Source organism: Rhipicephalus microplus, chromosome X, assembly GCF_043290135.1.
Source record: "Rhipicephalus microplus isolate Deutch F79 chromosome X, USDA_Rmic, whole genome shotgun sequence".
NCBI classification, from domain to species: Eukaryota; Metazoa; Arthropoda; class Arachnida; order Ixodida; family Ixodidae; genus Rhipicephalus; species Rhipicephalus microplus.
The window spans coordinates 183,295,329-183,320,713 of NC_134710.1; the positions used below are offsets into that span (position 1 = coordinate 183,295,329).

Here is a 25,385-nt window from a genome sequence, read left to right on the forward strand (position 1 = left end):
CCTTCGTCATCCATTCACGTCCCGTAATACCGAAGTTGATGTATGTGAAGCTAGAGAAAAGACCGCGAGCGCATCATGAGCGTGGCGTGTAGTCATGATTTTCACGTTAAGGTCTGTCCCTTATGTTCGCCATGCAGTCATGTCATATCATAACAGTTTTGCGAAATGCCATGTGAACGAAAGCACCGCAAGAGCAGCAAGACCATGATATGTAAACTATGACATTCATGACATACATATCACAATTTTCATGCTATGGCTAGTCAATTAGGCTCGTCTTACAGTCAAGTTGTGCCACACCAAGATAGATAGATAGATAGATAGATAGATAGATAGATAGATAGATAGATAGATAGATAGATAGATAGATAGATAGATAGATAGATAGATAGATAGATAGATAGATAGATAGATAGATAGATAGATAGATAGATAGATAGATAGATAGATAGATAGATAGATAGATAGATAGATAGATAGATAGATAGATAGATACGCTAAAAGCCCCTGAAGTTCGCTAAAAAGATTTGCATATAAAATCATGAAGTCTGCGTCATGATTGTCCTGATTTACATTTCATCGTATTGTGCTCTTGCAGTGGTTTTGTTTTCCATGTTACAAAACTTGTATGGTATAACATGACGGCATGGTGAACGGAAGTACTGACCCTAACGGGGAAATCCTGACATGCACGTCATGTAAGTCATGATTCGTGACTACATGCCACACTCATGGTGCGCTCGCGCTTGTTTCACTAGCTTTACATATAGCCAATTCAGTATTATTGGACGTGAATGGTTGACAAAGGTATATTACTAGTCAAAAAATCATAATTGCGAGATGCGTGTCATGTAAGAACATGACTACATGCCACACTCATGATGCGCTCGCGGCTATTTCCCTATCTTCATATATACGAAATTTTGTCTTACGTGACGTGACTGTACGATGAAGGTATGACACTGGTACAAACATGATAACCATGGCATGCGTGTCTTGTAACAACATGACTCTCTGCCACACTCTTGATGCACTCGCGGCCATTTCGGTAGCTTCACATACACCAAATTTGTTGGTACGAGACGTAAATTGATGACGAATGTATATGACTGGTGCAAACAATATAATCATCATATGCGTGTCGTGTAACAACATGACTTCATGCGACGCTGATAATGTGCTTGTGGCTGTTTCATTAGCTCCACATATGCCAAATTTGGTATTGCGTGACAGGAATATACGGCGAAGATAAATTACACGTCGAAACATGATAACCATGGCATGCATGCGTGTTGTATGAAACATGACTGCATGCTACGCTCATAACTCGCTCGGGGCCGTTTTGCTAGCCTGTTTGCCAAACATATACCAAATTTGGTATCAAGGGACGTGAATAGACAACAAAAGTAATTGACACGTTCAAAGATTATCATCTTGACATGGCAGTTAAGTATGGAATAATTTACGTTTGTCTCGTAAAGTAGTGCTGATTTTTAAGTGACATCAACCTTCCCCAATCGTGCTTCGCCTATCGTCGATTCCCACTGGACGTGAGATCTGCCATTTTTTTTTGCGTTTTCGTATATATAGATATATATACATATACGATGAGTGATGTCGACGCCCATGTCGTCATCGATGCTGACGCCAGTAGCAAAATCCAGCCGAGTGTGTACATATAATGGCTATCGCAATAAAACAGGGAGGAACCAGGGAGGGCCCTCCGCCCCACTGGTGCCTTGAGGCTTGGCTTGGCACCGCAACTGCGGTGCCGTCTCAACTCCTTTTTTGTTTTTTCTTTTCTTTTTACACATTATGCTTCATTATTCCTTATTAACAACAACATTTTATTTATTACAAGTGGTAGCTATATAAAAGAGTACTACTCATTGGTAGGATTGATAATGCATCCTATATGTATAGCATCCGAAAATCTAATATATGCGTCTTTAAAATGGTACTTTGTTTTCACTTGTGAATCAAAACAGAAATCAATATTCCGTCGCTGTATTTGCGAAATTTTCGCACTTAGCGTTCACAGGTGAACATTTGTTTGTGTCATTATAACTGTGTGCACCTAGCCTGGGAGAAAGTCGCTAGGAAAGTACAAAAGGCTCAGAATCGTATGCGCAAGCGATCAAGTGCGTTCTCGAAGGTTTATTATAGATCCTCGCCTCTTCTGTGTACATCACTCTTTCCGACATTTCATTCTCACCGTGGCCGAGCAGGCAAGACATAAATGTCGGAAACGTTAATTAAGAACTGAAGTTTGTATTATTACTGGCGATAAAATACGTTTGCTTGTCTGCGCGTAACGCTCACGCAGACAGACACATCAATATAAACGCACATGTGGACACACACACACACACACACACACACACACAAACAAAGAGAGATATACACATGCGCACACACACTTACGCGCACACACAAACTATGCTCGGCAGCTGTTGGAGGTCGCGGGTTTGATACGGGCCGCAGTGGTAGCGTTTTGATAGAGATGAAATGGTAGGCGCTTGTTATCATTGTACACACACACACACACACACACACACACACACACACACACACACACACACACACACAAAGAGAGATATACACATGCGCACACACACTTACGCAAGCATGCACACATGCACCAGAGTAAGTAATTCTTGGTAGAATTTCAGTATGTGGTTGATGGTTCTCCCTAAGAGCGTCGCACTATTTCTCTTATATGCGGCTGTCAGTTTGTGGGACCAATCATGTCACTGAAACTTTCTGACAGATGCAAAATATGAAAACTCTGTTGTATAGTAACGTTCAGCAAAGATTCACCTTCACGAAAGTGGCAGGAGGGATCTGACGAGCTCAGTGAGGCCATTTTCGCGCGAAGACTTCGGATAATGCCAAACATCTAAGGCTTTTTTATATGTGTGCATTGCTGAGTTCTGGGAAGACAGGAAGCAAATGTGCTCGGGGGGCTGTCGACAGGTTGCTTTTATTGCATTCTTGCGCAATTATCGAAAGCAAGACGGGTAGACGAGTCATCGATTGACGATGGCATTGCGTTAGCCCTACGGTGGTATCAAAGCTCTTTCTTTCTACGTTCTGCTTGTAGCTGACAGGGCTGGGTGCCTCGAATGTGGAATGCCAGAGACAGAAGGCAAAGAAGAAAATAGACCGCACACATAAAATTCTTCAGTGCTTTAATGCTTCCAAGATTGTTGGCGCCACAATGGTTTATAGAGCGAGTAGAAAAGAATTGTCCAACACCAATTTTTCGTAAGCAAGCAGATCACCCCAAATGGGCCTGCATATCAAGGATGCAGAAAAGATAACAAAAAAAGAATGGTTAGGGAGCATGAAAGTGGTAGCTGACGTCAACGATGAGCAGAAGAGACAAAGTTGTAGCGTGATAACAGAGCTTTTGCCGACGGGAGCATATTTACACAAAGAGATGTTGATAAACGTTGGCGATAGACGAGGGCTGGTCGACGACAAGCTTATGTTGCGTCGGACGTGCGAACGCCCAGTAATAGTCGCGTGCTCTAGAAACTCCCCGGTGGTTCTTGTTATGCCGTTCTATGCGACGTGTTTTATGCACCGCAGTAAATGTGTTCTTGTAAAGCGATCTACTCATTTGTCAGACCACATGATGCATCGGTAGTTTCACTGAGGTCAGTGCGAAATGGATTAGATTTGTGGGGTTTAACGTCCCAATACCACCATATGATTATGAGAGACGTCGTAGTGGAGGGTACCGGAAATTTTAACCACCTGGGGTTCTTTAACGTGTACCCAAATCTGAGTACATGGGCCTACAACATTTCCGCCTCCATCGGAAATGCAGCCGCCGCAGCTGGGATTCGAACCCACGACCTGCGGGTCAGCAGCCGAGTACTTTAGCCACTAGACCACCGCGGCGGGGCGGTCAGTGCGAAATCAACGTTTCACACAAAACAGCTGCAATACTGCATTTCTGCCATGCCACCCTTGTAAAGCCCGAGTTATAACCCCTTTGATGCCCCTTCCCCTCCCCGCTGAGTCTTTTGAGTCTTCTAGTGAGCAATACTACCTCCTTTAAAGCTTCTACAGAAGCCACATGCTTTGTTATTGATGCTGTAGCTGTTGTTTACGTGTTCTGCGCACACTTGTTCCCGTATGAACAGAACTTACTTCGTGATTTAAATGAATGGACGACGCGCATAGCAGGCACCTTCCGCTTACAGGACACTGCTGACCGTCTTACCCTTGAAAAGAGCCACGCACGCAACATTGTAATCCACGAGTTCCGAAATTTTCGAATGCAAGAAGCTTTGCCTACATTTGACAAGAATGTCAAACTTTCAACAAGAGTGTCCAAAATTCGCCCTTGAAGTTCTTTAATTGCGGATGACAAAAGGAACGCTTTATATTTTCTGACAAATAGAAAATGACAACATGTTCATTAGCTATTGCAAATGTCACAACTAAGGTAAACAAAGTGAAAACACATTGATTGCCACGCGTCAAACGATTGTGTAAAATCATGGACTATACTCCTGTCCTAGGTATCGGTATAACACGAAAGTAAAACGGGTCTGTACAGAAGGCCTTCAATAGTTGATGTATAAATCTATAAAAGAGCTCACACAGTGTATGTTAACGTTGGGCAGCTGGAGCCCATTTAACGTTGATGTATCCAAGTTGGCGTTCAATGGCGCATCCTTATCCCGACGACTAAAGCCGATGATCATTGACGAAACAAACTCTTGTGGTAGCTAGTATGTCGCAGTTACAGAAAATGTGGTGGGCAGCAAGAAGAGCGTCGCTGATGAAACGAGGAACTCAAGCTAAGGTAACCATCGCGCGGCATGTAAAATAAGTCAAAATTTCGCCTAAAAGCCAAAGCAATGAATAGGTTAGCAACATATTAGAATGTTTTCGAAGCAAGGTTAGAATTTTTAGGAGCAATACTGTTTGTAGTAAACATGTGCTTGCATAGTAACTAAGTTTCTTGCGGCATGGCCGCTGCAGATGACCACAACAAAGCTCGTGCGTAGTGGTGGCCGGGATATACAAAGTAAGGCTGGAAGTCAACTCATTTAGGTACGCTCTCACGCAACTCTACAAAACGCTAGTGTAGGAGAACGGCCGCTCCAGGTAGACCTTTGGCACGAGAGCGCAGTCCGTAAAAGCTCTCGCCTGCAGTGGGGACACGGCGCGCGCTGATCTTCGCAGTAAAGCAGCAACCATAGCCCCCCCCCCCCCCCCCTTGTTCGCTGGCATAATAAGCGTGCGCGAAGACGAGCCTGACCGAACAGGCGATGTTCGCTCCACAGAAAAACGAGGCTATAGCATCCTTCACCGTATTTATATATACATACACATACAGTTACGTAATTGGCGGCGTCGCTGGTCAAAACCAATCGAGACTGTCCATATAACTGCTACCGCAAAAAACGCACCGTTTCATTAGAGAGAAACGCAACGCACGTTGTGTCTCCTTGTAGGACGGCCGCGATTGTTCTCATGGTGAGTGCAAGCGGGACACTTGGTGTCACAGCCAGGGGAGGCAAGCGTGCCTCGCACAAATATTTCATGTATGTGTGAATGCTATGAGCGAAGCCGATGTTCGGGCTAGCGTCACCACCTCATGATGTGTTCAGGAATTGACAAAGTTGCACTTCTCCTAATGAAATGGCCCAGAATGACGCATTAAGGGCTGATCGTTGAGGGCGTGGTCATAATGCATTACTGCGCTTTATTGCTCCCAGGCGCCGAAACTACCCCGCCGACGAAGGGCACTGTGAAAAGAGCCTGAGTGCGATATATGGACGCAAATAAAATGCCAAGTGGAGTGCTAATGGACTTAATTCTGAAAGCGCGGACTTTAGGAAGCTCGTTGCTAAGAATAGCTTCCCTGTTTTGTATTTAAATGAAACAAACGTAGCCCCTGACTTTAGGATTTTCAATTATGTGACATATGCACCAAGAATATATTCAGGCGTGAGCAGGGCACTGTTATGTACACGGTGCGACATGCCCTCTTTTATACTCATGGGACTCAGACGCACCGGAATTTGAAGGGTGTAAACTTGAGTTCCAGAAACTTATCATCACAGTAATTTGTGTTTATTTGCAGCCATCGGCACGCATCACCAAATCATTCCTAGTTCAATTATTGGGCCAGGTCCAGGGAAATGCTCTCATCTGTGGAGATTTTAATGCGCACGTAGGGCAGATAGATATATATGCGGGGTTTAACGTCCCAAAGGCACCATATGATCATGAGAGACGCCGCAGTGGAGAGCTCCGGAAATTTCGACCACCTGAGGTTCTTTAACGCATACCACGTGGGGCAGTACTCATAACGATTCTCGTGGTATAACACTTGCAAAAGCATTTCATAGGTGCAGTCTTGTACTGAATGATGGATAAGTAACGCCTGTAGAAGATATAAATGTGCCAGCTGTCTAGAATTGGCTATAGCCTCTCTTGACATTTTACAAGATAAGAACTGGTGTACAGACCTCGAAACACGAGGTAGTGGTCATTATGCAGTTCTTATGCAACACAAACGAATGCAAGTGCAAAGGACAACATTAACCGCCAAACTGACTGCAAACTATTTCGTGAATATACTTGACATGACTTGGTGGGAGTTAGTGCACTGGATACTCCCATGCGACAAGGTTTACAGCTGTCCCGGCAGGCCACTCCAGTGTATATGCAGACTATGAGCGCCTACAAGCACTTAGAGGACAAGCACAACGTCACTATCGCTGCACTGGGAGACTAGAAGATTACTAAAAGAGTCAGGCAACATACCCCCAAAGTAACTGACTAATGCAAAAGTTAAGTCGCAAAACGGCGCAGTTTCTGCAATTTATCATACCCATTCACTCCACTTCCAAAAATCTGGCAAAAAATCCCTGCTTCAAGTCATCCAGTATCCCAGCGAAGCCCATTCAGAGCACTGGCCATATCTCTTGGATTATCCGAACGTGATGTTGATAATAGGTTTTGCGAAATTCTGACTGGAACTGAGCAATTGGTTCACAAATCTACTACACTGCCTGATTCTGTAGAAAAGCAAATCGAAGATGCATACGCTTTATCAGATGCTCATCTGAATAACACGCATTCTCTACTAGAGTTACACACTCTTCTATCACTAACCCACGTAAGAACAGCAACAGGTCCAGACAGCGTGTCATACAGTGTTCTGAAAAATCAACGCCCCAATGGCATGCCAGCTCTTCTACATATATATAACATTATGTGCACGAAGGCGTATGTTAAAACGTGTTGGAAGATCGCGATAATCACCCGGAACTCTGGCCCCAGTGTACATACACGGACTACGCTCCACGCGAAACGGCAGAAAGCAATGGGGGGGGGGGGGGTCATTAACCACCCCTCGAGTGCTTTAAGGACGCCGCTGCAACATAGACCCCGTGCCTTCTGAGGAAGGCACCAAGTCGGTTCCGAAACGCCGGGTTTACGCATCTTCGCGTATTTTTTGGTTGGAGTTTAAATCATTTTTCAAGATACATAGCCAATCAGACAGACATCAGTCGATTGTTAACATTAAAGTCAATCAGCTAAGACTGCGGCCACGATACCATGCAGCTCGTCACGTGCTACGTACGTATTGAATAAGGCATCTCAGTCTCAAAGACTCATCTCGACTTCAACCACACCTGCAAAGAAAGGAAAGTTGTCTCTCAAAGCATGAAGCTGAAACAATCTGTATTAAACCCTGAAGAATTGGAAGTCGTCATCAAAGCCGAACAACAAATGATCAACGCCCACCTTCATGAAATTAATGCCTCTCTACGCAAAAAAGAAGTGAACCTGTTCTTCGCCAAGCGTTAACTTGAGCACCGCATCCCTGAGCTGTTGTCTCCGGTCGACGCGTTCGTGGGCTCCGTTGTAGCGTCGACGGCGAAAAAGCACTGAACCACGCAAGATAAGAAACATCTCTACCTGTTAAAGTGGACTTCCCCCTAAAGCATTGAAATATCAGGCTTGTCACCAATCTTTCACCTCGTCCACTCACTGATTGGGAAACTTCTGTTCTGGCAAAGGGACAGGGCTATAACGTATCAACGACGCCCTGCCTACCAAACGTTGTCGTGGCTGTTGAGGCAACCGTCGAGAGCGTGAGGCCGAGCGCAAGAGAACAAATTAGGCTGAAATCAATTGGGATCCTTTCGAAATTACCGTTACAACAGAAAAAGATCTTGACCGTAGAGGAAAAATTGGCACTTTGGGAACTCCGACGGGATCAGAGCATTGTCATCTTGCCCGCCGTCAAAGGCAATTCGACGGTGGTGTTGGACAGCCGGGACTACGATCAGATGATATCAGCTCTTTTAGGAGAAGCATCCACGCACCTAGGAAAAGATTCAACGAAGCCAACCCAGACACAGCTATACAAGCTACTCGCGGAAATTTTCAAGCATTACCCCGGCCTAAGAACACTTTACTTGCGACTAAACTACAGAGACAGGTCCGCACCGGGTTTCTAAGAACTACCGAAAATTCACAAAACTGACATCCCCATCCGACCGATTGTAGATTCACTTCCCTATGCCGAGCTCCTTCACATTTTCTACACCAAATCTTCGCCCCGCTAACCCAGAATACACCAACTCAAGTCCATTACTCCAGTCACTTTATGAAGCTAGCGTCAGAGGTGAGCAGAGCATCGACGATGACGAGAGCCTAGTCTCGTTTGACGTCGTTTCATTGTTCACCGATGTGCCAGTGCCGTCCGCTGTGTCCTCTGCCCGCGCTACGCTTGAGGGTTACGCCAGCCTGAGTGAAAGAACTTCTTTGGCGCTTGGCAAGCTCTGCCGTCTACTGGAATTCTGCCTGTCTAGTACGTACTTTTCCTACGAAGCAACTATTTTCAGGCAGAACAGTGAAACCGCGATGGGAGCTTCCATCTCCGTCACGATGGCAAACCTAACCACGCAGCACATAGCAAGGAAACACTCAGCTCCTCACCGCGACCTAAGCTTTTTCTTCGTTATATGGATGATTGCTTTTGCGTCATTAAGACGTCTGAAATTAAAAACTTCCGATATCATCTAAATTTTGTGCACCCAGCCAAACAATTCACAACCGCGCGTGAAAACGACCGCCGCCTGTCCCATCTAGACGTCCAGGTGGCAAGAAAGCGCAACGGCTTGGAGTTCTTCGTTCATAGGAATGCAACGCCGACCGGCCGCTACCTTCAATGTGATTCACTCTATCCCGCCTGCCAGAAGGCCTCGGTGTCACCACGTTACTCCAAAGAGCCAAGAACTTATGATCCAATGACATGGAGTGAGAGAAAGAAGAGGCCCGCGTTATTGCGGACTTCAGAAAAAAAGTAATACCCGAAAAACCTAGTGCGAGCACGCCGCCGCGCAGAGCAACCGAGGATACGAAAACCCCAATCAACATTAATTGGTAGCCCTCTAAAACGCATACCGGTCCCATACTTCAAGAAGCCAGCGAGATGTTGGCACGGGTCTTCAAAAAAAGAAGGGGTTCGCATCGCGCACGTGCCTTTATGTATGCTGGGCCACCTCTTCCCTCGCCCGAAAGACCACGCAACAATGGACCCCAGGGCCGTTTACAAAATCTCGTGCGCTGAGTGCCCTTCTTCGTATATCGATGAGACAAAAAAAAAACCTGTCGGAACGACTCAAAATACATGCCAACGCCATCAGGAAGCTCAACAAAAAGCGCAGCGCATTTGCCGAGCATTCTGAGACGTTCGACCACCTAATAAATTTCAACGCAACGACCATCTTCAAAAGGGAGACTCAATGGAGGTGAAGGTTTCAACTCGAGTCGTGGCATATACAGCTAATGGCCCAAAACGTCAACCGTTCTCTCGGAACACTTCCACCAGCGTGCACACACGGACTACGCACCGCGGCAAAACGGGAGAGAGAAAAAGAGGGGGTCATTAACCACCCCACGAGTGCTTTGAAGAGGCCGCTGCAAGATAGCCCCAGTCTCTCCTAAAGAAAAACCAAGTCGGTTCCGAAACGTCAAATTTACGTATCTTCACGTAATTTTTGGTTGGAGATTAAATCGCTTCCGATCCCAAGAAAGCTTTCCAAGTCCGCTTATTTTCAATGGTGCAATGACAGGTCTTTCAGAAGTGCTGCCCAAAGCCTTCAACATATACATGTATGCAGATGACATATGCGTATGAACGTCTCACATATCACTGGAAGAGATCAAACATCGGCTTCAGCAAGTACTAAACGCAATAAGTGATTACCTTAAAGAGCAAGGCATGCAGATTTCTCGCGCCAAACCAGTAGTTCGGCCGTACACGAGAAAGACAGTGAAAAACATTAAAACTTTTGTGGATGGCCAGAGAATCGAATTCGCACGAAAGCATCGAGTTCTTGTTGTTACCTTAGCCAACTCAGATGGAGTCAGCACATTGCCGATCTGAAAAATCAAGTGAACTGCACCATAAATTTTGTACGTCATATAGCTGGAACAAAATAGGGCCGTACATCAACGTCTCTACTTCACGTTCTTTGTGCACTTATCTGATAGAAGATTGCCTACTCCGCGCCAGTTGTCCACCACATCCCTCCGACGTTTCTACGCCGACTTCAGGTGGTAAAAGCACGACGATTACGAATACGTCTGGGGGTTCGACAGGCAACATCGAGTTCTCTGACCCTGGCAGAGGCAAGAGAACCGAACCTTATAGTAATTCAAAATATGGAGACCTGTTGGCACCTCTTTCGCGTAGTCACGCCACACCCTATACCCATCCGCTCTTAGGGAACATCGTGAACCGTGCCGGAACGCAAATACATGTGTACCAACAGTAAATTTCCTGGCTTCCTGTGTCAACACATTGGCCACTGCACCTAAACTACCCGCCATGGCTACTTGAGCTACCAACTATTGCAACGTCAATAAAAGGTCTTCGCAGTAAACATGAAGTGCTAATCTTTGCCGCACAGCAGTGGGCATCGCATCATCTGTTTGACAGGTACCATGGCTACACTCAGGTGTACACTGACGGCTCCGTCGCCAAAGAGACAGTGACATCAGCACAAACCATCAAAATATTGCCTTACAAAACTTAACTAACATTAGAGCAAATATAGTAACATACAACGCAAGAAACCCAGAGAATCGGCGAGTGCCACGATGTGGCACGAACTATGGGAAGCAGATGGTTCGTTACGAGCTATCATCACTGTTAAACCAGTTGCAGAGAACAAATGATGTCCATATTGAAATGCTATCAATAAAACATAGCTCCGTGATATATGTATGTGAATAAGTCGAAATGTTATTCATAAGAATAGAACCCTTATTTTACACATCCTTTGAAGGCTACACATCCTTTGATGGGTTACCTTATTATCTTGTTTTTTTTTCAATACTTTTTGATAACCAAGCCGAAACTATTTCACGCTTACGTTTTTTTTTTCGTTCTTGTACTAATGTTTTTATAGCTTTCCGCCAATATATGTCGAACACTCTTGTGTACCTTACAACATGTTTAACGTTGTTATTTGTCATATTCATGGCCTGCTGCTGTCCTACTAAGAGGGTCACCTCGTCAATCTACTCATGGCAGTAAGTTTAGTGACAGCTCCTATCTTTCCTTTTTTTCTTTGAAAGATTAAATAAAATTTAAATAAAAAAGTAGAAGCCACGACATTTTGAAGTCCACCATAGTGAGGCATCCCGCCTTAATATTGGTTACCTAATATTCATTATACTGAACCTATAGCTAAGTGCACAAGTTTCGTTAAAAATCCAAGCAGTGGCTATTGAAAGGGTACTGACCCAAATTTTTCTAAATGAGGTTTTCTTGCATCAAATAGAAGATGAAGTACTCAAGAGCCTCGAAAATTGTACTTCCCAAATGTAGCGCACCCTGAATAATTATTACGTATTTCCTAAAGCTTGTTTTGGGTTCTACTGTACTCTGACTTCACTAAAGACACGGTATTAGCTTCTCGTTAAGTAATCGCATAAGCTATCTTTAGGTTTACGCTGCCACTCCGCTACGAAGCTGCTTTGGCAACATACAAATAGTCCGATGTTTTGGTTACGGGCAAATAGCCATTATATGTCTTGATATACCCAACGTAATCAAAACTGTCAAGTACGTGACGTTCCAAGAATTGATGCTGTAGCCTGATGTCATCATGGTAGTTTTCATGTCAATAAGTGCGTTATCTAGTGGTCTAGTGGCTAATATACTCGGCTGGTGACCTGCAAGTCACGGGATCGAATGTCGGCTATAGCGACTGCATATTCAATGGAGGAGAAAACGCTGTGGGCCCGTGTGCTCAAACTTGGGGGCACGTTAAAGAACCCCGGGTGGTCTAAATTTACGGAGCCCTCCACTACGGCGGCTCCCATAATCAAATGAAGGCTTTGGGACGTTTAACACCACTTATCAGTCAATTATTAGGTGCGTTATGCGAAAGTTAGCTTCTGCATAAAAGTAAAATATGTTATAAACATTTATTTGCTCCGAGTGGTGCCTATGTATAGGGAATTTCGACGGGGAGGTAAACTGAGCTTCGAAAAATTGTCAGTAGGATGCCTCCGTATATACACGGACAAGCTTTCATTTAATCCCCATGGACATCCCACCTGAGCCAAGAACCTGTGTCGCGTGCTTTGTCGTATGCCAAAAAGCTCCGCTGGTCATTTACCTTCCCCTGGTGGAATTTATATTTTTGAATCTGATGATAAGAAAATGTTGGAACTTTAAAGTATTGTACACGGTCCTTTAAAACAAGAATGAAAGCTCGTTCATTCCCATTTTTGAAACGAGTTCCTACAAGTCTCTGTAATGCGAGGGCAATTCGTGACAGCTATATTTCCAAAATTGGAACACGTTGGCACATTAACATTACATCTGACTTTTGAATGAAAATATAACGTCGCATATTTCTTAAGTGAGATAAAGTGAACCACTGAAAGCTCACATTGAGCTACATATATTATTCGATTTTCACAGCGCCAAAACCGGATATACATAGGTAAAAAATCTAATTGTATGCTCCTAGACAATTTATATAGATACTACCGGCAATAAAACAAGTAAGTTTTTCTGCAAATTTCGTGCTCGCCAATTTCAAGCTCTACACACTCTCCAAGTCAGTCTTCAAAGGTGGATATTGGATTCTGCGCTCCGAACATTCAAATAGAAATCTCCACCCATTCAATAATTTAATTTAATTTCTTGCACAGGAAGCCAGGGACAATAATTAGGTGTTTGACAGGGACAATAATTAGGTGTTTAATGTGTACTGATTCCATATTTCAGTGCGAGTACAAAAATTGGGCATATTTCACGTACCCTAGGAATCGACGTTATCCGAAGCCTTCTGATGGAAGGTGACCGTGTTGTATGTTGTTTATTGAGTGAGACGTTCTGAGATGACGCTGAATATATGCGTAAATATTGCATGCACAAACATATGTTTGGGTGTTGTAGATATCTATAGTGTTGTACATATTTAAAAATTAGTCCCGAAACCTGGCAGAACTTTGTTGTATAATGCTTGATTCCCACGCAAAATACTTGGATTCAACCTTGTCATTTACTCTTTGAATTCGTCTGGTTAACGCGGCCATTGTCAGGCTCTTCTTATTGCGCACGCGTTGAAAACACGTGCATGTTGATTGATATGTAGAGTTTAACGTCCCAAAACCACCATATGATTATGAGAGACGCTGTTGTGGAGGGCTCCGAAAATTTTGACTACCTGGGGTTTTTTAACGTGCACCCAAATCTGAGCACACGGGCCTACGACATTTCCGCCTCCATAGGAAATGCAGCCGCCGCGGCCGGGATTCAATCGCGTGACCTGCGGGTACCCATGCATGTTCTCGTTGTTTTCGTCGTTCTTTGGTACATACTAAGTGTTAATCACTTGTGGCTCATACCTGCATACCAGTGTTGCATACCCGCCCCAGGTATGTGGCACTGTCTGGCGTGAAGTGTTTGACAACGTACGTGACGGAATAGCCACATTATTCATGCCTTGAGCAATGTGTCATATTCGTCAAGCTGCCTTACCTTCCCACACTAATTTTTGTTCACGCCAAGACAAGAGGGTGATCACGAGAGCACCCAGACGTAAGCGGCTAGCTAGATATATTGACAAAATACGCAGATGATTTCGCACTACGCAAAGAATTGATTCGCATTTAATCATTTAAAAGATGCACATTTGTAACTCAGTGAAGTTCCTGTTCGCAGTCAGTCAACAGATTTCTGTGAATTTGTCCCTGTGTCTTTCTATTTCTTTTCTGCCATTGCTTTCGTTCTCTCTCTCTGTCTTTTCTATACTCACTTTCCCCCTTCCTTTCTCACCACCTCACCAATACTCCCTTTTCCTACCCCCGTGGTATACTATAATACCCTATACTATGCTATACTATATTGTAAGAAAATTTGGTAAGCTCCAATTGCATGCGAATATTGCGGAGAAACAGATAGACAATAATTTTCTTGACATCTCAATTTCTTAGGGTGGTCACTCATCTTATCAGGTGAATATATATATATATATATATATATATATATATATATATATATATATATATATATATATATATATATATATATATATATATATATATCTTAAGGAAAGAAGTGTATAACTAAGGGCTCGTTTTTCCGTGTTTTTACACAATATTAATGAGATCTTACAGACAATAATGCCAAGGAAAGAACAGGGGAATATATTAGACCAAATTGTAATGTAAATATGAAGAAAAAGTGGGTGAAAAGATAACTTGCCGTGGGCAGGGTCCAAACCTGCGACCTTCGAATAACACGTTCGATGCTCTACCACTGAAATACCACGACCACTATCCCCCCAGCCACTTCATAAGGTTTATATGTGAATTAAACGGGGGAGTGTCAGTGGGAGTGTCAAACAAAACTTAACCTATTAGTACGTATTGTGTATTGACATGATGTCTTTATCCTTGGTGATAGCTATGTAAGCAATATATTTACTAGGATTTTTTTCTGTCTTCTACCGACTCATAAACATGATCCAAAATGCTGTGTTGTAAAAATGCACCCTGGTTAGAAATGCCAGTAGTGAAAAATGAGGCAGTGGAAACTTCTTTCCTCGTGGTTTATGGAGGTGTAACATTGAGGGAAAAGTAAAGCTTTGGCTTTACTGGGCTGTGTGAGAATTGTTATATGATTTTTTTTTCAATACTTCAATAGCTGCTTAGTTTTACGAGCGCCGAAACCACGATATGATTTTGAGGGACGCCGTGGCAGAGCGCTCCACATAATTTGAATAATCCGGGGCTCTCCAACGCGCACTAAATTCGCACAGAACACAGTCCTCTGCCGGTTCGCTTTGATATCAAAATGCGACTTGTGCTACCGGAATCGAGCCTTCGTGTCCCGGGTCAGCAGCTGAGTGTCTCAACCATGGTGCCACCGTGGTGGCATGGATTAGGCTTGCCTTATAATTTAAGCTTTGCATTGTTAAGCTTTGCTTTAATTTATAATTATTAAAGACTTCTTATAATGAGCCTACGAGAGAGTGGTTTGTTTACTATTAGATACTTCCAGTGAATAAACTGTAAAACAATAAATTGATACTTTGTAATAAATCATCAGTTAAGCATAATAACAAACATATAACTTACCTTGCACACCTACATTGAAATAAGTACATCCAATGTACAAGAAACAAATAAATATGGCATATACCCACTCCACGAGTGAACTATTCTAAAGTATCTATCTTATACCTTTCCTTCTTTATTGAATAAGTTGGATCAAGAATCAATCAACTCGTCTTCTTGCTCAAGAAATTAAAGATTTTTTATCGAAAATGGCAAGTTGAAGTGTTCAAACATTCCATATTATCCCGAGCGAAACCAGGCACCCGAGCCTAACGACTGTTTGCTCGTCCACAGCAGCTACTTTCATATACAATCTCTTCATTTGCCACCAACAAAGTGTGGCAATATATTATTGGCGCGTTATTGTGCTCTGTATACTATGTAATCAAAACTATATTTCGTTCTGTAGTGCGAGTTCTGTTGTAAAAAAGGTATTTTTTAACAAGTACTTTGCTATTTTGTTATCTTTATAGTGCCAATCTTCAGCTGTTATAGAGGAGATTGTATAATTATTTCCCTTTTTATTCTAGTGTATTCTTCACTGTATATCCCAAAATATTATTGCGCACAGCGTGCTGTGAACTATGTATTTATTACGTAGTCACTCACGTGCGATGCCATGTGAAGAATAAAGGGGGCAGAGACCTCTGTCAAGCCGTAATTGCAGCTTTTCATCCTACTACTTACTCTTTTCAACGGAAAATAAAAATAAAAGATTTATAAATTGACTGGCTGATCGATCGATCAATCTATTGATGATTGATTGATCGATTGATTGAATAAATGTGCATATTTTGTTTGTAAGGCTCCAGCAGTAGAAATATTTTTTTCCGTTTCAGCACCGCCAAACAAAGGTTATCGAGCTATAGCTTGATATCGCTTGCTTTGGAAAAGAGTAATATCACTGGTTTGCAAAACTTTAACGTTGTTGCATGTAATTTAGGGAAGGGTACATTGAAGTATAGAGGCTTAAACTACATGCGGTGACAAGAGAGCAAAATTTTTGCACTACAAAATAGCATACAAACACTATTTTGTGCAGTCGGTGAGCTTGAAATGAAGGCGCAGTGAAATTGAAGCAGCCATAGAGCCTTCGCCGGCGTTGGCGGACCGAGACTTGGTTTTAGCCACTGTTTTGGTTTTGTGAATGCGCCGCACTAGTGCTCGATAACGGTGTTCCACCAGCATTGACCTTGAATATCCGAAAGGCCAAAGCATCTACTAATGTTCGTATCACATCGCCAAGGGTAGAGCTGTCGCTATAATTACCTACGTACACTCTGGGCGCCTTCTTTCCATGCTCCAACGTGCTTAGCTTGAAAAACGAAAGAAAACAAAATAGGACAAGGTAGCCAGAAATGCAACTGTAGAAGTTGAATGTAGAGCAAGAACGAAATACCTTCCTCGTGCCGCGCAATGATCCTTCGCACAAACGCTTAATGATAAGCGGAACTGTATCGGAATCACTGCGCCAGAAGCTGTAGCGGAATACTACGGATTATTATAACAGCCACCTGCACCTGGGGTGCTTTAACGCATATAAAGATCGGTTCACGGATTTTTAAAACGAAGAATTCCTTAGCTGAATTCGGCGATTTTGAGCGTATCTGTTTATCTGTCCGTCTGTCCGTCCACCCGTCCGTCCGTCTGTCTGTCTGTCTGCCTGCCTGCCTGCCTGCCTGCCTGCCTTTCTGCCTGTCTGTCTGTCTGTCTGTCTGTCTGTCTGTCTGTCTGTCTGTCTGTCTGTCTGTCTGTCTGTCTGTCTGTCGATCTATCTATCTAGCCGCCTATGACATTCAGCTCTCCTGGCCATTTCGATAATGGTATCCATACGAAAATTGGTACGGTATAACATGTATGTCATAACTGTCATGATTAACATTTCCTGGTCTTGCTGCGGTTGCAGTGATTTCGTTCACATGGCATATTGCAATACTAGTATGGTATGTCATGAGTGCATGGTGAATATAAATGATAGACCCCAACGGCAAAATCATATGTATGACATGTAAGTCATGACTACGCGCCACGCTCATGATGCTCTCGCTGCCGTTTCGCTAGCTTCACATATGCCAAGTTTGGTATTACGTGACGTGAATGCACAGCGAAGGTAAATGACACGTTCAAACTAGATAATAATGACGTGCGTGTCATGTAAAACATGACTACATGTTTCGCCCTTTGTGCACTCGCTGTCGTTTCGCTAGCTCCAGATATACCAAATTTCATATCACGTGAAGTGAATAGACGACGAAGGTAAATGACACGTACAAACATGATAAATAACATGGAAGTCATTTACAGCATAATTTAAGTCCGCCTCGTAACATTGTGCTTATTTTAAAGTGACGTATCAACCTTTCTTATTCGTGCTTTACATATCATCGATTCCACCTGTACATAGGATCTGACACTTTTTTCGTCATTGCACTATAATAGGAATGCGTTTGCCATGAAATCAAATCTATAACTTTGAACTTAACAAACTACCTTTGAATCGTCAGGCCCAATAGATAAATATACCGATTAGAATTTTCAGGTTCACATTCTGCATTCTTATATGCATTTGATATTCCTCGTTTGTTTTGCATTCTCGGAATTCATCTTGTTCATGAATGATGAAATAGAGGACGGCGAATAAGACCATGAGACAAAATATAAAACCTGCATCGTGCACGCACTGTTACATATATCTAATGTTGACATTTGTGGAGAACTGCTGTGAAAAGTTGGCTCCCCGTAATTGACACAAGGAGTATGATTTGACCGCTGAGTTGTGAAAATCATGGTTCACATTTCTCCCCAAGGCATATAAAGTCTCGCTTAGTCGGGCATGCACACATAATTTCAAGTTTTGTCACGTTGGATATATATTTTGTTTAATATGCAGTCTTAATTTGTGGACGGTAAATGCAGCCTGTTTTGTCACAAGTCGCAAGAAACGGTATATATTGAAAACAAAAAACCTTAATTAAGAGTCATTTTCACCACAGATTCAGCTGGACTTTATTGACACCGATAGGCATGTAAAATGAGAGCTCTATTGTATCACCCAAAGCATGTCACGAGACCTCAGCGGGCAGAAAGAAGAGAGGATGGATGACATCGTGGCACCCATTTAGCATAAAATAATGGCTGCACTAAAAGAGCATAGTGTTCATGCACACGTTTGTAAACATTGCAGAGGCGTATTCTCCGGAGACAATAAAAGAGCCTTCACATTCTCACTGTTTGTTGAAGTTTTATACAATGTTTTGACAAATTTCCAACTGCATGAAACGCGCTCTCCTGTGGTTCAGTTGAGTAGTTCTGAGAAAGAAAAAAAAAGATCGGCATCGCAAACCACTTCTTCCTGTCGTAGGGTGGCCTTTAGCCACAGCGTTTCACCGCTTCCTTCTGTGCTTCCTGTTTTACCAAGCGCCTTGCACTTGTTTTGATGGCTACGCGTTCTGCACCAACGCTCGCAATATACGCGCCGCTCAGGCAGACGAGGCAGCCTCGAGGCTTTCCACTCACGTTCTAGCTGGAGCCGGAGGGAAGAGCTGGGCGACGCCACAAGTTCAGAGTTGAAAGCCTGGCAAGTGAGCCGGGCTTCGTGGTGCCATCTTTGGAGCTTGTCTAACGTCGCCCAGCTACGCGTGACGCCGTCCCGGCCGTCTGACGAGCCTTCCGTAGCCTCAAGAGGCGTGGGCTGCAACCCGCCCGACAGCGAGAGACTCCACCGCAGGCTGGGCCGGGGCTTGCCTGCATTGAAATGAGTGAAAGTCGCTCGCGGAATCCCCAAACGGTTGTCTACGAGAATAGCGCTCCAACGAAGTCGCTCTAAAATTCCGAACCATTGAGAATCGCCTGCCTGGCTGGTATTCGAGGGAGACCCCACAAACTGCCCATAGCGGCACGTCCGAAAGCGGTGAACGTTGTGTTCCGCGTGGAGCTAGCAGCTGCGCTCCTTTCTTTGATTGGCGGTTGCATTGTTTAGATTGGACTGTTTTCTAAAGCTGTCACTTCTCGCACAAAAGCCACGTTATTACGACGTGATGGCCTTCCAGACCTGCCTATTTAAACTTTGATTGACTAGGTCATTTCACACGTATCTACAATATGCTTCCATACAGGCTTAGAAACAGCATCTCAGTGTTTATATACTAACTTGTGTTATAAAATGTTATGACAGTGATATGGTTCGCATTCATGCTCCCAAAAGAGAGAGAGAAAAGTAAATGAAACGTGAGAAGGTTTACCAGGTTGCACCTGGTTAGCTACTCTACATAGAAAAAGGGGAGGAGACAGGAAAATAGTAGAGTAGGTAAGAAGAAAAAGGTGGGAAATAATACGCTCCCAAACATACCTGCTCTACCCACTAAACTCAGAATTTACTCAAAATGGTAGTGAGAATGTCCCTTTAATCCTAAAATGCTGAATAAATTGTGAAAACCAAAATAACAAAAAAGCCTAGCCCCGTGTTAACTTCCCCAAATAGGGCCGTGTGCAGCAAATTGTATATTGGCTGAAACAACTTAGAGACTTCTTAACTTGAGCAAACACTTTTTTTCTCACGTCGCTGTTGCCTAGGTAAAGAGACACGACATCCAGACGACTGTTTCTGGTTTAGTTCTTTGCAATAATCTACCTCTTTATCGGATAAAGAAGCTGCATTAGAGTATTTAAATGCATGAAACAACCGTAAAAAATGAAACTTTTTCCATGTCTCTAAACAAAGCAACAAAGAAGCGAGAAAAATGTATTTAAAGAGAATACCTATAGATACACTAGTGACACAAAGCGAAGCAAGTCATAGGAAATCTTCTGCACGCGCAGAAAGTGACTGGCACTGTCAGTTGCAATAGATATCACGTTACCACTACGATCATGTCCAGGTTGAAATGTGATGAAAAATAAAGGCGATTGGAATTTAGTGCATACGTTAGGCTAAATGATTGGGGAACAGATCTTGTATAATGTTTCTGCGATAGGAATCAGCCTTTCCTGCCTGCGTAGTTCGTGTAGTTGTTGAAATGAATACGGTATTCAACAAGCGTAAAGAATAGGAACAACAAGTTTTGTTTGCTAACAGCGTATACGCAATATATCATGGTTCGATGCGATAATGACCATCTCTAACAAAGAAAAAAGAATACTGTTACTTATTCGACGAAGTTTTTCGGAGCAGAGTTCATCAAGGATAGAATAGAAAAGGTAGAAGGATTGTTTCTTTTGTTCCCACCGGCTGTCACATAAAGCAGTACAATTAAGTATCCCTAAATAGAGTTGGCGACAAAGTGTTAACAGATACGCGTCGGAGCCAGACATATAAGTGAACACACCATCAAAACCCGGAAAAGGAGTGCACTACTTCCGCTTTCATTATAATTTAGCACCAACATTCTAATCATGTACCAGACATTCTCTACACCAGGTTGTGGAATAATCAGCGTAAACAGAGGAAGTGCCTCAGACTGGCTGGCTGACGTTTCGATAGGAGGACATATCTTTTTCAAAGGCACCGCCTCATTCTTGGCGTGTCAGCTTTAAAGGGGTTAGTGGTGACACCACACGTGCCACCACCACGAGATGATGTCACCATTAACTACGTTAAAACTAACACGCTAAGGATGACATGGTGCCTTTGAAAAAGATACGTCTTCCTATCAAAACGTCAGCCAGCTAGTTTGAGGCACTTACTATGTTCACCCAGATATCTCACTACGTTTTTTCCATCTGTTGGTTCCTATGTAAGTTTTCGACCTACACCAGGTTGGTAATTCTAAATCCACAAAGAAACCACTGACATCGCACGGCAGCTGCTTTTTTTTCCACTTTGGTTTCGAGCAACCAGCACTTGAAGAAAGTAGAATGGGGCACATAAATTGTTGCTGCCGAGATGCTCGTTAAACACAAGTTTTTTTAGCGTAAAACGTGAGTTACATCTTCAAGTACATTCACAAACGTTGGTATCACACTTCTTGACAACCTCGGAGAGGAGCGCATTATGCACGTAGTGACCAATAGAGTGTAGAACCTTTGCACTAAAGAAATAATGAGAAGCGCACCATTGGAAAGTGTTCCGATTCTCTGGGTAAGTAGTACTGAACTGGTAAGGTAAGGAGTTTAGTGCACGGAATGCCAACATACGAATATTAATAGCTCTTCAGTCGCTTATACAGTCGGGTTCGGGGAAGCCTTTAATTCAGGATTGCAAAGCGCAAGCACAACTGATTTTTTTTCGTCTTCGTTTCTTTTTCACACAAAATAAAGGTATGGTTTTAAGCGGAACGTCAAAAAGGTTGCTGAACGTCGCCTTTCTGAGATAAGATTCCCTGTTTTACTGTTGATGCAGGTGAATATATTTTTTTTTGCATTCATCAACAAACTTCTAAATATGATAAGCAAATCAGGCACTCATGGCCCATTAAGCGGAAAAGTACCATCTTGTGCATCAACAATTCAGCCTGCGCATCGGGCTCATCTGAGCCCAAAAGTATTTAGTCTTGAAATTCTAGCCAAAGTTATAGGGATCCGCAAAGCCAGAAGAGGGCCCTACACGGATGTAATCTTCATTGAACATCACTAAACGACGACAAAACGAATACCACGGCATGGTTCAATGATTTATTCAGTGCGACAGCATAAAGAATCATATTGACGAAGGTGTTGCCTAATTCCACTAAATGATAAGATATATTCTAAATGAACCTATCCTTGAAATAAGGAATTGTTAATGTCAATCGCAATATTGCAGGAAAAACATCTGTTCACATGTATTATTTCTGCGGCATATTTTTGCAATATAAGTAGGAAGGAACGCTGCAAAATACATGTACTTGTTCGTTAGCTACCTTGTCCTTTAGCACCTTATGAAGGTACGTCGTTCTGAGCACGTGAACACTGCATACTTAAGAATATTTTCACGTGGATTTCTTATGCGTGATGTGAGCTTACCTCCGACTACTTCACACAGCACTCGCAACCGCTTTCCTTCTCTAAGGCGGTCTCCTCCCGGCGTCTCTGGGTCAAAGTTCAGCACTGGAATTCCAGGGCGCTCTGCGTAAAGAGAAATCATGTTTTGATGCCCAAGACCCTTTCACAAGACTCGGCCGTCTCTGCACAAACGTCTTCAAAAATCACGTGGGGTTTGATCGCTGCGAATATTTGGAAAAGAAATTTTTATAGCCTATTTCATAGGATGTCAGAAACTGCGTACGATTCATGTATAAAGTCGCAAGTGTGTAATGTAACGTATCTCCCACCCCCGTGTTTCACGCTCTATTTGCGTCCTTTTATTGACGTCAGTTCCAATAACAACTTAGGTTATTTTCCTGGTAGAAATGAAGTTTCCGTGACAAAAACATCGTCAATATAATCAAGGGACACCTCAGCATCAGAAATGTTTGTGTCAATAATGTATTCCCGTGGTGACAGTAAAACGAAACGGACGTGCCGTTACTTGCAATTCAGTACGTTACGGGGGGACCTGAAAAGCACTGGGCAACAACGGCTCCTATAACTGGGATCAGCATCGTTAATACCCACCTCCTGAGAAGGGGCTGGGGAAGGATAATGAAAGCATCTTGCTTATACTTTTCACTAATTTTTTATTGTGTCCGGCAGTCGTGTAACGTTTCGATTCATCCTTCCCTGGCAAGTGCCAAGACTGTGGACAGGTGGCTGACACCTACCACATCGTTAGAACTTGCCAGCTCAAGTCAGCTCTTCTCCCCTATCCTAACCCAACCAGAGATGTTTGGTAGGTGACCCTGCCAGGTTGCTTGGACCTTCATGCCTAAAGAGCCCTGGTCCAGAAGGCCAGGCTAGTGAATGTAACCGATGGGGTCCCGGAATAAAGACTCCACCCACTATGGGGCCTCTAAAGGGCTGCTTCTCTCTTTTGTTGTTTCAATCTATGTTTTCACTCATCACTCACTCACTCACCAACTACTATAAGCTCGACGCGTGATGTCCTCTCAGTAGCGTGCTGGAAACGCACGCGGCACACGTAGATTCCAGCATCACGCGGCGACACGTCAGTCAGTGACAGTGTGCCACGTGAGACAGAAAAGTGGAAGCGCTCCTTCCAGGCCGGCGTCACCCGGTGGTCGGCCTGCACTAGTGTGACGCCCTCAGCGCGAACCACGCTGTAGAGGGGCTCTGCGGAGGCCGACGGGACGTGCGTCCAGCTGATGAGCGACGGCTCCAAACCAGACGCACTCAACAAGCCGCCTAGGTCGCATGGCAGCCGCGCCTGGCTGCCTGGCAACGCCAACACCTGTTGCACTTGAGCTGCAAAAAAGAGAGAGAGAAGCCATGTGGCTAAATAATATGTCGCATTAAATTCATCACATTCATTCACTCATTGTGTAAGACATTTAAATGAGTAATAAGCACGTAACATATGAGTTCCAAAGAGTGATCCCGAACTAATTATATGCTTACATTAGTTGGTACTTGAGCATCAACTTAAGCAGCACGTTTTCGAAATGATCATCATCAGCCTAACTACGCCGACTGTTAGGCAAAGGTTTTTATCGAGATCCCCAATGAGCTTGGTCTTGTGGTGTCTGCTGCCACGCTTTACCTGTGAACGTTTTAATCTCATCGACCCATCTAGTGTTCTGTCTTCCGTTCCTGTGTTTGCCTTTTCTGGAAGTCCAGGCAGTTACCCGTAATGACGAACAATTATCCTGCCTACGTACTACACGCCCAGCCCATTTCGATTTCTTCTTTTTGACCTAAACTGTGATATCATAAATCCCGGTTTGTTTCCTGACCCATTCTGCTTTCTTCTTGTCTCTTAAAGCTACACCTGTCATTTTCCTTTCCATCACTCGCTGCGTCGTCTTCCATTTAAGCTAAAGCATTTTTGTGAGCCTTCGGGTTTCAGCTGAGTAAGTATAAAGTGCCGGCACGATGCAGCTGATATGTATACCTTCCTTTTGAGGATAAGTGGCAGATCACCATTCATGATCTCAAAATGCTTCCGAATGTGCACTACACCGCAGAGGCTGACGAACCTGCTTGGTCCTTGCTCCATCCTTATTCTTCTAGTTACTTCATTCTCATGCTTCGGCTCCGAGGTAACCACCTCTGCTAAGTGGACATATTTTTTTACAACCTCCAGCGTCTCTTCATTTAATGTAACGTGCTGTTTTCTGCTGGCACTGCAGCCCATTACTTTAGTTTTGAGCATATTATTTTCAGACCTACTCTTACGCTTTGCGTGTCCAATTGAGTACCCATGAGCTGTGATTTGTCGCCTGGGTTACTCATCAAACCAATGTCATCAGCAAAACGCAAGTTACTAAGGTACTCTCCGTTAACTTTTATCCCCAACTCTTTTTAATATAGGGCCCTGAAAACTTCCTGTAGGTTTATTGGCATTCTGTTGCTTTTTTATGAAGAAATATGGTGGCTGAGTATTCACTTTAGATTTTTTCCGGTAAGTTTGTATATAGTTCGTCGATGACCTGATTCTTTAGTGGATGGATCACTGCTTATGTCTCGACTGAGTCAAACGTCTTCTCGTGATCTATGAAAAGTACGTATAGCGGTCGGTTGAATTACGCACATATTTCTATTACCTGATTACCTGATGAGTACGATGATAAGTACCTATTACCTGATGAGTACGAACATGATTTATTGTGGAGTAGCCTTTACGAAATATTGCTTGGTCCTTTGGTTGATTGAACTTCAATGTCGCCTAAATTCTATTAGATATTATTTTTGTAAATAGTTTGTAGAAAACTAACACTAAG

General features: G+C 43.4%; 1 protein-coding gene across 2 annotated transcripts in view; it reads right to left on the reverse strand.

Moving 5' to 3' along the window:
- LOC119177243 (nephrin-like) overlaps positions 1–25,385 on the reverse strand; it is a 710,418-nt gene that overhangs the window by 274,552 nt on the left and 410,481 nt on the right. For both annotated transcript variants that reach the window (XM_075878328.1, XM_075878329.1), the window contains exons 3-5: positions 23,563–23,910; positions 22,573–22,674; positions 19,150–19,377 (exon numbers count right to left, since the gene is read on the reverse strand). In XM_075878328.1, the coding sequence (XP_075734443.1) occupies positions 19,150–19,377; positions 22,573–22,674; positions 23,563–23,910 (678 nt within the window). The remainder of the gene's footprint in view (positions 1–19,149; positions 19,378–22,572; positions 22,675–23,562; positions 23,911–25,385) is intronic.